Genomic DNA, 13,761 nt, shown 5'->3' with positions numbered 1-13,761 from the left:
ACGTGATGGGAGTGAGCGTCCTATCTGCATGATTTGCAACGCCAAGTTGAGCAACTCTAGTCTCGCACCGGCAGACTACAAAAACATATCTATGTCTTGAATTTGAAAAAAATCATATTTTATTTTTCACTAAAGAGGGGTTCGGTGAATGCGCATATGAAACTGGTGGGGTTCGGTACCTCCAACAAGGTTAAGAACCACTGCTCTAATGATATGTTATGTTCTGTGTATTCATAGTTGAATTAGTCCCACATTTACAGTCTTGTTTTCAGTTTGCTGGCCTTTTAATTTGTGTGTGTCTGGAAATATTCAATTGGAATTTCATAAAGTAAATGTGATTACTAATTACAGCATTAGCAGTCTGTTTTATAGTTTAACCATACCTGTAATCTTGTTTCAACATACATTCCCTGATTTTGCTATCTTGAATCCCAAGATCTAACCTTATTGTATTATTACAAAATCTCTTTTACTTAAGTATTACTCCCAGTCATTAACACACTTTTATAGGGTTACCACACAATTCACTTTGTTAGTTTGAAACACTTCTTTTGGATATAGCCTTATTTCAAACAATTTCAGCATTACCACATGTGGATTATATTTAACACTTCTAACACGTCTCCATAGGTAACAGGTTTCTTGCCTAGATAAGGAATTTTCACAGCATAAAATCAAGTCAGAATGCTTAAATAGTTAGTTGTTGTTAGTAACAGATGTTCTATATTTATATTAAATATAGGATACTATGAATTACAAGCATTCAAATCAATTCAGTCCGAAGGTGATTTTGACAATAAATATGTAATTACCCAAAATGTATTATATTTAATACATCGAAGGTCCAATTTTACATGAAAGGCTGTGAACGAGTTAGTGGACTGACATGTTTGTCTAATTCTGCTTCCAGAATAGAGTTGTGTTTCCCTCATGCCCCCTCTTAAAGACATGTTTAACCATTAATCAGATTTGTTGTATCATGGTGTCTAATGAAATAGTCACTTGCTGTATATCTCATTTGGTTACATGTAGCTCTCTACCACAAAGCAATCCTTAATGTCTCAGTAAAAGAATGTGGCTGTGCAAAATACCATCACACCACATCTAATAGCAAACATCTTCCCAAGAACTACATATCATGTAATATCGTTGTTATGAATCCTACCACTTTGAACTGTCTCTCTTTGAAAACATTGATGGTACGCAGTTGAACACATATTAACTGATGTGTGAATAATGAAAAAAGCAGTGTGAAATAAGCGTGAATGTTGATGTTACAAAAATTGTTGAAGGATTAGTTGGACCTGATTCCAATATCAGAAAGGATGGTTCAGATAATGTTTGACTATTGAGGCATTAAACTTACACATATAATAGCTCCCCTTAGCCCTCCCCATCCCATTCCCAATTGCTAGTCCTGGAGGATGCTGCATGCCCTGAACCATCTCCATGACTCTAACACTGGTCCCTCTCTCTCTTGTGTCTCTCTCCTCCCTTCACACCTTTTTGCATGCTACTGTGTCTGCTGTAACTGATCCCAGGGCTTAAAAGGACAAGCAGGGGTGAAGGTAAGTTTAGGAGCATGTGCTTTTAGCAGAAATATGTAATTTATCACCAGTCAAAGACAAACTGCAACTGTCCTGTAAGTTTCTGGCTTTGGCTTGATGTCCTTTGGTACTTTGGTCGCCTATAGTCAATCCAGTCTGCGCAAGTAGGATGAGTGGTAGAAAAATGATGAAATATAAACAGGCTGTCATTTGAGACATTGCTAAGACATGGTTTAGTGGGTGGTGGTGTTGGTGGTTAGAAGTGCAGAGCTGTATTGTGTGTACAGATAGCATGTGATTTATATCAGGAACTCAAATCTGTATTTTAAAACAGCATCAGGATCACATTCTGTAAATGGTTTCCCACTCTGGTTGGGTTACCTGCACTCTTTACACTTTGAAACACAATAGTAACAATTTGTCACATAAGCTTCTGAGAGTTCTAATTTAAGACTCCGCAAAGAAAGTGGAGAGACATTTATAGAGGCCACAGTGCACAAGGAGATTCTCAAATAGAACTTGAATAGAGTTATACAGTATATTGAGACAAATGATATTGTTTCTGGTACCACAGTTAAATCTTAGCTCTCTGTCATTTTGAAGTTACCCTAAATATGGAGCTGCCACCTGGGATAGAAAAGATTGATTTGGTGTCAAGGTGGACGTTACAGTTACAGTTAAATTTTACTGTAGTCTCCAACATTTGGGCTCAGGAATTGCAAAAGTACGTCAACAGAGATAGTAAACGTAGATTCATTTTCCACTGTCATTACTACAGAGACAGAAAAATCTAAATGATCACTTTTATTTACATCAGTGTAATGAACTCTGCCCACAAAGCTTGTCTCCTGCATTTTGTTGAATGTTGATTTTTTAGGTCATCATTGCATCGAGTTCAATGCATAGATAGCAGCTTAGTAAAACTCAGACCTAAACTTTAACCAATGTACACTGTGGAGGTTTTGATTACTGTTAGTGCTATAAGGCAATGTTTTGAAGGGTCCACATTCTTTTCTGTTCTTGTGCATGTCTACAATGATGCAGATTTGTGTGCATGATGCATAGCAGTGGTTTCACCCCATTCCACAGATCAGCAGGTGACAGTAACAGGCCATGAAATGAAGCAAAGAAGGGAAGGAGGGATGGAAAACATGGTAACCAATAAACACAAGGAAGAAAATATATTGAACACATTTATTGGGCCTCAAGGATATACACACAGTGCATTTTGTGAAACACTCAATGCAGAAGTACTAGCTATAACATTTAGTAATATTTTTGGAAATAAACCTTCTCCATCCGTTAAGCTGGCTGACCATTTTCCCCAAAGATTTCTTTGTTTTCACCTCTACTTATAAATACTTTTCATATTAACACTAAATTGACCAAGTAGCTCATTTTGATGAACACTACTCTGTTGTCCTCCTCCACTCTACACATCTTTTTAGCCTCTTTATCCGAAATGCTTTGGTTTCCCAGTTGGCAAATTTCTTTTCTTAGCAACTTTGTGTCTTGCAACATCACCTGCCCAGAACCAAATAGCAGTCAGACAAAGTTAATGTGCAGAAGGCACAACATTTAGCAGCTAATGAGTCAGATGATTTTCTAAGAAGTTGCTTGCAGCTTGTGTCCACTGCAGCCTCAGGTTTCTGTTCTAGGTGACAGGATGTGGAACCTGACGTGGTCTTCTGCAGTTGTAGTCCATCCACCTCAAGGTTGAACGTGTTAGTCACTCTGAAGTTTTTGTGCTCAGCACACAGCTGTAAAGAGTGGTTATCTGAGTGACCGTAGCCTTTCTGTCAGCTCCCAGCAGTCTGTCCATTCTCCTCTGACCTCTGACATCTCTAATCAACACAGAGCTGCTGCTCACTGGATGATTTTGTTGTTGCTACATTCTGAATAAAAACTCAGTTTGAGAAACACTCAAACCAGCCGTCTGACACCAACAATCATGTCATAGTCAAAGTGAATGAGATCACTTTCTCCCATCTCACTTCTAGCACTACCAACACTCATTACATCGCTAAGCTTCTACACCTATTTCACAAGAACACAAAGATTAACTTTGCTGTGGAACTTTCTAGTGTTACCAGAGCTTTACCTTTCTATGCATGTCCACCATGGCTGTCTGAGAGGTGGTATTTATGTGTTAGAATTAGACACATTATATGTATGTGCTAGTGGATTGATTTTCCCCCACTACAGCTTTTTACTTTCGGAGGAATGCATCGATGTGCTGAATTTCACTGATCTTTGGAGGTGACTGAGAAGCTGGAATATCCTAGTTATGTTTTTTTCCTGTCTTTGTATGTGTTCATAGGGAGCACCAGGCGAGCCAGGTCTGTCTATCATTGGACCAAGAGGACCTCCTGTAAGTGTCTTCACCTGTTCATACACTTAATACAGCTCTTATTTTCAATTACTGCTGCATACCTACATGCCACACTTTTTTATTATCTACCATTTTAGTAGATCTCTGCTGAAGACACTCATAGACTTTTCACTTCTGTTGATTAAACTACAGAGAGAGAGAGTCTTGTTCTTTGGAGAATTGTGGGGTACTTATCTCAGGTTTAAGTTAGCCCTGCAAAACTGTCTTTATGCAAGACTGGGTGAATGCACCACAAATGACAGAATAATACTTTTCTACAGACAGTGTGAAAACAGCAGCATTGTTCATGAGGACTCTAATATGCTTTGGCCATAACTTGGCTCATTAGTCATGCTTGTTTTATTAGGAAGCGAAGCAAGAAACTTCATCCTGGTCCAACTTGGGTCAGTGTTAGTTATCCAGGCATCAGACCTTAATGGTTCCTCTAACCCAAATCCTTGGGACGACAAATGAGTTTAGTGTTTCTTTTTTTTCTCCTTTTTAGTTTTCAGGAGGACAATCATAAGTTTCATAACATGAAAACATGAAAAACATAGAATAACCAAGAGTCTAGCCAACTGAAGTGGAGCACACATCTGTTTTTCCAGTTGATGGTTATTACAATGTATACCTGTGTGTGCCCGCGCTTCCTGGATGGTAATAGGCATTTCTAATGAATAACAGGCCGTGGAAGAAGCTCTGCACAGTAGGAGCCCAGTCCTGAACTTAGAGAATAAGTCAGTCAGAAACACTTGGGCCCCAGCCACACTGCATACTTCACCTGCGCATGACGGTTGCCTCTTGCTTTTCATTTTGGCAGCCATGTTAATAGGTTAGAGCATCCACACAGCCCAAGGCAAAGCTCTGTTGATGTCATATTGACATCATACCAGCAGCATTACATAGAACTGACACCTTTCACTATAGTTTCAATGTCCAGGCTGAATCTGAATATGACATGAAAAAAAAATATTGTTTTCCTTTTTTTAAACCATTTTAACAGCTGCATGTTATTAGAAGAGAAAGTAGAGGCTATGTCCTATATAACCACAGCAGAAACCAAATGGAGACTATAATCATAATATGTCAATAAGTTAACAGAACATTAGATGAAGGGAAATACTTTACTGGTACTCTCTCTCTCTCTCTCTCTCTCTCTCTCTCTCTCTCTCTGAGTGAGTGAGAGCACTCATCAAAGGGAGGTTATGTTTTCAACCACACGTGTTCATTTGTCAGCAGCATTACATAAAAAGTAATGAAGTGATTTGACCCAAACTTGGTTGAGGAATTTGACATGGGCCAGCGAAGGACCCATACAACTTTGGGGATGATGGAAGATATTTTTAGAGCTGTGTGTATAATGTGTTATAGAACATGTACAATTATGTCTTACATACATGCAGGAGACAGTTTTAAGGGAAATAATGATGAATTTCATTTTGGATGCATATATTTACATGCCACTTTGAATGGTGACTCTTGACATTGTAAGTACTATTTTGCCAAAATATACTTAACTTTTGAGTTTTTGCAGGAGCTTTTAACCACATCTCAAGGTCTTCATCGGTGAATGGATTTTTCCCATTTCTCGGAGAAATTATTTGACTTGGTTTAGGTCAATTCTTGACCTACGAAATAGCATCCTGCAAAAACCACAAATCACCAAACAAAACTTAACTCAAAGTTCAATGAGTAAATTTTTCAAGAGCTTTCAGCTGCATCTCAATGTCGTCATCAGTGGAGAGATATTTTCCATTTTTTAAGCACTTAGCAGACTATTTTTTAATATTTGCCTTAAACTTGATGTAAGATTTTTGCAGATCTTTCAACTGCATATCACAGTTTTAATGAGTAAAAAGATCCTGAGTCACCATCCCATGACCTGAACCTTTAACCACATGGATGTTGGAGATTGCTCAGAAGACTATGATAAGCTTCAAATTAAATAAATTGTTAAGATTTTTTTCCCATAATACAAAATCTTGTATAAAAAAAACAATGAGGCCATGCTGGCTGAACATCCCTTGGAAAGAGAACCGTATTTTCTTTCAGGCTTTCAGAAGTACAACAAACACACTGACTGACTGTTTTTCTGCTTATAGGGCCAACCTGGAACAAGAGGATTTCCAGGCTTTCCAGTAAGTCTTGAACTTGCTGTCTCTCTGGTTGATGCTTTGATGATTTGTGTAAATGCTGGAAATTCTAGATTTTACTTTAATGAACAAAAGACAGCAAAGCTTAATTACAGTACACAAAACAATGAGGAGTTACCAAGGTATGAGTGAAGGATAAATCATAGCCTGACCTCTAATCAAAAAATTGTTGACTGGTAGTTTGTGAATAATTATTTAACATGTAGTGATAACATAGTAATAGTAGATTGTGAGTTGATTGAGAAATGAGTGCCAGCTGTTGTTGTACAACTTTGTTTTGCAATTGCTGATCTCCATATGTAATCATACACCTCCCTTTCTTCTTTTTTCCTAGGGGCCAATTGGGTTGGATGGCAAGCCTGTGAGTCTCCCCATGTCATGTCAGAAACTGAATATACATATATACATATATAATATATTTTTTATAATATATTTTTATTGTATACATACATACATACATGTATGTATGTATATATATATATTTATACATTAAATTTGCTAGATTGATATAGTTATTTTTATCACCTGCATTCACTGTTTAAATCTTTATGCAGGGACAGAATGGACTGAAGGGAGACATGGTAAGTATTCCTTGAATTTGTCATAAACATAGTTGCACTGTAATGCTATTAAAACTTAAATGTGCATTTTGTGTTCATGTAATAAACTTTAGGTGTCTGTTTATTTTGAGCACAGCCGTAGCCATAGCTGTACAATGAACATCATGCTGCAGATAAAGTAGGATTAGGATTTTGGAATGAAAGACAACTTATTATGATTGATTCTCAGCTATTACAGAATCAAAGCAAGAATGTGCACCTCCAGCTTCCACAGGCTATTTAAATTAATGTTCACCATTCAGCTTCATTTTCCTTCAAGGTGGAAAATAAGCTGTTTAGTCAGCCAATGGGGTCAGATGTATGTCATATCTATGTGGTTCATTAATCACTGAGCTCTGATGCCTGGGCACACCAAAGGCCTGATGGGAAATCATAGAGTGCCATCACTCACAACAATTAGAATAGACCCCTGTAACAACTTATTCATCTGTCTGATTAATACTTTGCATGTTTTCTCATTGCACTCATATAAATTGGAGGAATGTGTGTTTAGTCAAGTTGAATTGAAAATCAGTGGCTAAATCACATTCAAGACTGACTGCATTGCTGGTGTCTTTCAGGGTCAGCGTGGTCCTAAAGGACAGCCAGTAAGTTTCTGAAGTCTAAAATATTGACCTGCTGGTCTTTTAGGCTAACTGTATAACCACTCATGTGTTTTGACTTCTAGGGGGAACCTGGATCTAAAGGGGAGAAGGTGAGACATGGTTTGCAGTGAGTGAGTAATACACTCTGTAGTTTCCCAGCCAGCAGTGGTGGAAAACCTATTCAGATCCTTTACTGAAAAGGGTACTCCAACAAATTAGCATCACACTTCCATAAAGTTGGAACTCACAAGAAAGAAAAAGTTCAAAATTACTATGACTATCACTATGACATCATCAGGATGTTGTCAAAGATTTGGCAAAGCTTTTCCTTAGCCACTGTTTCCACTGGCTGAACTGCACTCATCATAACTGATCTTCACATATAACATCTGTGGACCTCCCCATTAAACTGAAACTGACTATGATTAGTGAAAAAATATGTGGAAAAATTTGTTGTGGTTCATTCCTCTTATTTCTCTCCAGGGCGTCTGTGGAGATTACACACACAGGGTAAGACAGCATTATTTTAAATGCTATTATCATGACGCACATTGAATCTGTGCTGTTGTTCCTGCTACAGGGTTTAACATGATTTTACTCTTTATTGTTTTGTGTGATGTGAGAACAGAATAGAAAAGTGAAGTTGGACAAACTACTGCCTGAGTTGGCCAGACAAATGGCAGGTAGCAGGGTTTGGCTTGTTGAGAGAAAACAATTACCGGCAGCTTGCTACAGTATACAGACAGACATGATAAGAGCCTGGTTTTGGCGTGCCAAGAAAGAGAGTCTTGTGTGTAAAGGGGGATTCAGATAGCTAATTCAACCTCTAAACCACTCCTGCCAAAGCTGGGGGTGGAAGGACATAAACATTTGCTACCTTGTTTAAAAGCCCCTCAAAATAGCAGTATGATACATGTTTAAATGTTTATATGTTTTTTTTTTTTTATCAGTAATGCATCATGTTGTGATATACATCTCTGGACAGCAAATGCTTCAGGGTAATTTCAGAATGGGCAGTTTAAAGAAAGAAGGACCCAGAGAGAACTTGAGGTGTGATGTTTTGAGGCTGAAAGAAAAGAAGCTCCAAACCAACTATATGGCTGCTGAATTTGTTTGTCATACACTTTGCTCAGCCCACTGAAGCAGTTTGACTGGGAGGTGCATTCCCAGTGTCTGCTGACATTCAAGGCCTCAATCATATAGTGGAACCCATGGGGGTTTGGGGGGTTACTGTTGATTAAGTTAAATGTTCAGTGTTTAGAAAATTTACCTTTGAAAACAAAGCCAACTAGATCAGCGAACATTTCTTTTGTCTTATGTAAGTGTGTATTTCAGCAGCAGCCTCATTGTTACAAGAAAAATTCAATATTTTGGGAATACACTTACTTGCTTTCTCTATGAGTGTGAGATGTGAGGATCTCTTATATATGCAGTAAGCACATAGCTGGAGTCAGGATGTGATCAGCTTAGTTTAGCACAGAGACTGGAAGCCTGGAGACTGGAACCATGGTGTATTTGTCTCTATGGTGCAGGTTCATAAATGAACATGTCCAAATTACAAATTGTTATTTTACAGTTCTATACCCATAAAAGAAATTAAAACGACACATGTAATTAGAGGTGTTGGTAGGCATTTTTTCCACTATTTACACAGGCAGGCTAGCTGCTTTCTCCTGCTTCCAGTCTTTATGCTAAGCTAGGATGAGCACATTCTGACTCCAGCTCTGTGAAAGAAAAGAAACCTTTTGAGCTTTTCTTTTAAACTGAACTCATCTTAAAATCAGACTTCAAAAGACATGCCTCATCTTTTCTGTAGCTGGATTCTGGCTCGTTACAGCCATTACCAGTACTGATTGAAATAACCACTTCCTTGGTGTGTAGGGCCTCTTTGCACAGGATCTTCCATTGAAAACCCTGGCCGCCTTGCGCTACAATCAGGCTGTGATGTTGAAGGTTTGTGGGTGCCTCAAAACACCCTAAAAGATTACCTTCAGCTGAGGTGTCATCAAGTCATGCCGCAAAGAGAGCCAGTGTCCCAGACCTCAGGCTCTCCTTAGCCCTATGCTCTCCACCCAAAAGAAAAAATAAAGATTTGGTAGCAAGGTTTTCAGAACAAGTTTTTCCTGTTTCATAAAAGATAAATCAACATAATATACAGTTTGTAACTCTTAAATTTGTTACTGGAATTAAGACGAATTTCACATACTGCAGAGGCACAGTGATGCCAATATTAAGAATAGATCACTCAATTAAAAAATTCCATATTTGTACACATGATGTATAAAAAAATTAAATTACAAAAATAAAAATTAGAATTACCTTCTCGTGGTTGTCTGCCTCCACCCTCACACCCTCAGACTAGTTTCAGATTACATCCCTGTTTATCCAGACTCATATAAAATATGAACCATTTGTGTTAGATTTTGTCATAAGTGCTGTATGAAGTCTTGAGTAATAACTAAAAAGTGTTTTGTGAGGTCACCGTGACCTTTAACCTTTGACCTTTAGCCACCAAAATCTTATCAGTTTGTCTTTGAGTCCAGGTGAAAGTTTTTTACCAAGAAATTCCCTAAAGGTGTTACAGAGATATTGCTTTCACAAGGCCAACACTGTGTTTTGTGAGGTCACAGTAACCTTGACCTTTTACCTTTGACCCCCAAAATCTAATCAGTTCATCCTTGAGTCTTAGTGAATGTTTTTGCCAAATTTGAAGAAGTTCTGTGAAGGCATTACTGAGACATTGTGTCCACAAGAATGGGACAGACAGGCAGACAACCCAAAAACAATATGCCTCTTGCTCTGATGCCAGAGTGGAGTCATAATGACTGAAAGATGACAATTTTTTCAGTTTTCAATTGCACTGGGCCTGCCATTTTGAAAATGAAGTCTAATTCAAGGTAATTATAATTATGTCAGTGTTATGAAATTTGAAATAGAAATGCATTTTGTTCTGTAATTATATATAATTAATTATGATAAAAGAAACAAATAAAAAAACTAAACAGAAAAAAAAGTATCTAGTCTTTTATTTATATGTGAGGTACATAAAAATTTAACTCAAATTGGAAGTGACATTTCTATTTCACTTTAATATTGGCATCCTTTGACTTGACCTGTGGACCAAACCTGTGTCCAGTTTTGTGGTGGATAGCTGGAAATGGTGAGGGACAAAGCAGCACACCTGCCTACTTTTACTAAATGTATACCCATACTTACACTATATTGACTTATAACATGCTGTATATATTTCCATAGATATAGTTCTGTTGTTATTTTTTTCAACTGATCTACTTAAAAATAGTGTGACTGATCACACAATGAAAAGAAATATGTTCAAAACTGACCTAAAGGTAGAAATATGTATAAGTATTTTCACATATTGGGTCAGGGTAGTCTTTACTGTAGAGGTTGCTGCATAATAAAAATTGTGGAAATATGTATGCTATGTAAAAAGTAGGCAAGTTGCATGCAGCTGGTTCTACTTGGTGTCAGTGGGAAAATGTAGCTATCAGCGGGATCTCACCTGCACTGCCCTCTGCTAAACTTGTACCTGATTATGCTGGTCATCTCAACAGAAGCGACGTATTGTACAGCCCTGTGTTGGACAGTTGGCCACAGTAAGTCTGGATGTGCATTGTAACTATACTGCTATACTCTCTTTGTGGCAAGACTAGCACCCACCTCTGCTCCACTGCAATCTATGGGCCTGGCTGCGCACAAATCCTGAACAGGGGATGCTTGATTTGACCAACAGACCTTTGAATGAAGTTTGAATGTATTCACATTCTTTGGATATAAAATTTTATCACAGAACATCAATCATCCCCTTTTCTACTCCAGGCCCAAAGAGTGTTGTGCTGGTGCCTCTTTTTTGTCGTTCCTTTCTTCAACCTTGTTTCCTTTTTCTCTCCTTTACCATGTCCCTGCTTTTCACTCTCATGTTTCTATTTCTCTTTTCCTCCACACCCCTCCCCCCCCCCTTCACTCTCTTGGTTCTACCCCATTTCCTTTCTTTGGCCTCCTGGTCCTTGCCCTGTGACCTTTTTTCATCGGTGGCCACCTGTGCTTTGTGACACCCCCTGGCAGATGTTGCCCATCACCGTGCGAAACATGCCCTCAATAAGCCCTCTAATCTTAAAACGCCTCAAGGTACAATTCTCTCTGCCCCTACTTCCCCCCACCCCCAACCGCCATGATGCTATAATTAACCAAGTTCTGGCTGCTACTACTTCTGAATGGTTAGTCATACTCAGGTGAAAAGTTCTTGTCTTGTCTTGTAAGTGGACTTTGGAAATTGATTATTGTCATTCAAAAACTTTGATATAGGTGATTCTCCAAAACTCCAATTTACATCCTCTCAGTCTTTCTGTCTACACTATCCGCATATTCCAAATAATGACAAAGAAAAGATGGTGAAGATAAGACAACCAAAATATTAATAGAAAAGTTTGAGTCAGAGTCAGGGAAAGACCCTTGTTACAGTAAAAAGAAAAAAAGGCAAACATTAATTGTTGATTGTTACATGAGTCACATACTGACGAGAAGCACACTTCTTGATTCACACAATCTTGCATAAAAAATATAGTGAATGTATGAAATTTAGGACATAGTTGAAAACTGTTGTGGAACCGCTGTAGACAATGGACATCATTGTGCTGTATTTGCCCTTCTGTGCTCACATACACACTATTTTAATACAGCTGAAGTTTTCATTCATATGTCTTTCTGTTTCATTTGTCATGGCAACAAAACAAGTTTGAAACAGTGACTACATGTTAACCAGCATTCACTTCTAAAATCCCGATTTTATAACCACAATGTCTGACAACATCACCAAAGACATCAGTTAAAGACAAAGACTGAATTGTGATTTCAGTTGGATTTGTTGTACATGATCATTCACAGAGAAAGTTGGAAGATATCTTTCAATATCTTTCTTATTTAGTCTCTCACACAAAGCACAGTTTGGGTAATGATACACAGAGAGAAGGTAGAACTGGAGACTCTCTTCTAAGCTGCTAGGTTTGTCAAAAAAGTCATTTGATTTGTCGCCAGGTGCTTTTTTTGAAAAAAACTCACTAAATCTACTGATTCGTGCTAAATTGACAACACTGCAGACTGTAAATGCCCCATCTTTATTTTGAAAGAGCAACAGCCAACAGGAAACTCCAACTCAGTCACGTTCAGTCATTCGTCTGACCAATGGTGGAACTATGATCACTTAACTGTATCACTCAGTCACAGACATTTGTGATAATAGCACTCGCAGTGCTGTTGCAGTCCAGCCAAAAACAGATGTGTGTTTCTGACTCGGGACAAAGATTATCTGTGGAAATTGGTTTTTCAGTCACTGATCAGACACTGCCCAAGAAGAAAACCATTCCTAGCATAACAGTAGAAAAGTACAAAAATAAAATTAACATTTGCCGAAGAATTTGAAAAAAGCTAAATGAATATTGGCAGAACATTCTTTGGCCAGAAGAAACCAAAAAAAATGTGTTTGGCTCAAATGGGGTCCAGTGTGTTTGGCATAAACCTGCATAGTACTGACTTTGAAACATGGATTGTACTGATATGGGGCTGCATAAGTGCAAAGGGGAGATGGCATTTAAAGATGGCATTTTGTATACCCAGATACTGAATGGAAACATGTCTCAGTCTGAAGAAGCTGTGGTTTGAGATCATTCCCAGGCCTCTGGCTGTCAATGGGCAGTGTTCAGAATAACCACTCATAGATTAGCTGTATATTACAAACAAGCTAAAGGAAAGATCAAAATCAAAATTATATCCATTCCTATCAAATATATTTTTTAAATAAAATAATAATAATAATAATAATAATCTGAACACCATAAATATTTTAGATTTTTTCCATAGATCACTTACAAGTGTCTAAAAATGCATGCAATGCTTAGGAAATGGTAAAAAAATTCCAGGATCCACCCCTTTAACTGAATTGGCACCAAAATTTTATGAGATCACTAGTTTTTATATAATCCTGGTGCCAAACAAACAAACCAACAAACAGACGTGTGAAAACATAACTTCCTTTGCAAAAGAAAAAAGCATCAAAGCCAGTAAATGGCTGGAGAAAGATCAAGGTTGCCATTCACCATCAGTGTCTCCTTGAGGGAGACACTATACAACCAGTCTTAACTACGTGAGGCAAGTTCTGTAACTCTTTTGGTCTAATGTTAACTAGTTCATTAGTTCTCTGTTTCATCACATCATTGCTAGCTGCTACTGGGACTTGTCTCGGTCTCATATTCATAGACACCTGATATTTGCCGGTGTTCTCTTACTAAGGGTATTTGCTAGGACCATGTCTCAAGGGTCCTTGATCACATGGTTAAGTTATATTCCCTGAAGTCCATGGGATGTGGTAAAAGCCCAGGAAAAGCTAATAAGTGAACCTCAAGAATAAATCTTTGCATTAAACCTCTTGCTTTGCTCCCCATCTAACCTTCCTCTCAGCACCCCCCCCCC

At 38.1% G+C, this 13,761-nt stretch overlaps 1 protein-coding gene across 1 annotated transcript in view; it reads left to right on the top strand.

Annotated features, from left to right (window-relative positions):
* col13a1 (collagen, type XIII, alpha 1) overlaps positions 1-13,761 on the top strand; it is a 62,966-nt gene that overhangs the window by 9,142 nt on the left and 40,063 nt on the right. The window contains exons 3-11 of the mRNA XM_087169692.1: positions 1,542-1,568; positions 3,868-3,918; positions 6,021-6,056; positions 6,406-6,432; positions 6,626-6,652; positions 7,252-7,278; positions 7,359-7,385; positions 7,759-7,785; positions 9,157-9,228. Coding sequence (XP_087025818.1) covers positions 1,542-1,568; positions 3,868-3,918; positions 6,021-6,056; positions 6,406-6,432; positions 6,626-6,652; positions 7,252-7,278; positions 7,359-7,385; positions 7,759-7,785; positions 9,157-9,228 — 321 coding nt within the window. The remainder of the gene's footprint in view (positions 1-1,541; positions 1,569-3,867; positions 3,919-6,020; positions 6,057-6,405; positions 6,433-6,625; positions 6,653-7,251; positions 7,279-7,358; positions 7,386-7,758; positions 7,786-9,156; positions 9,229-13,761) is intronic.

Source organism: Seriola lalandi, unplaced genomic scaffold (genome assembly GCF_002814215.2).
Source record: "Seriola lalandi dorsalis isolate HSWRI2012SDOR001 ecotype SW California unplaced genomic scaffold, Sedor1 jcf7180002054907, whole genome shotgun sequence".
Classification (NCBI taxonomy): Eukaryota; Metazoa; Chordata; class Actinopteri; order Carangiformes; family Carangidae; genus Seriola; species Seriola lalandi.
The sequence above is the reverse complement of the archived record's forward strand: the minus strand, read 5'-3'. Positions and strand labels throughout refer to the sequence as shown.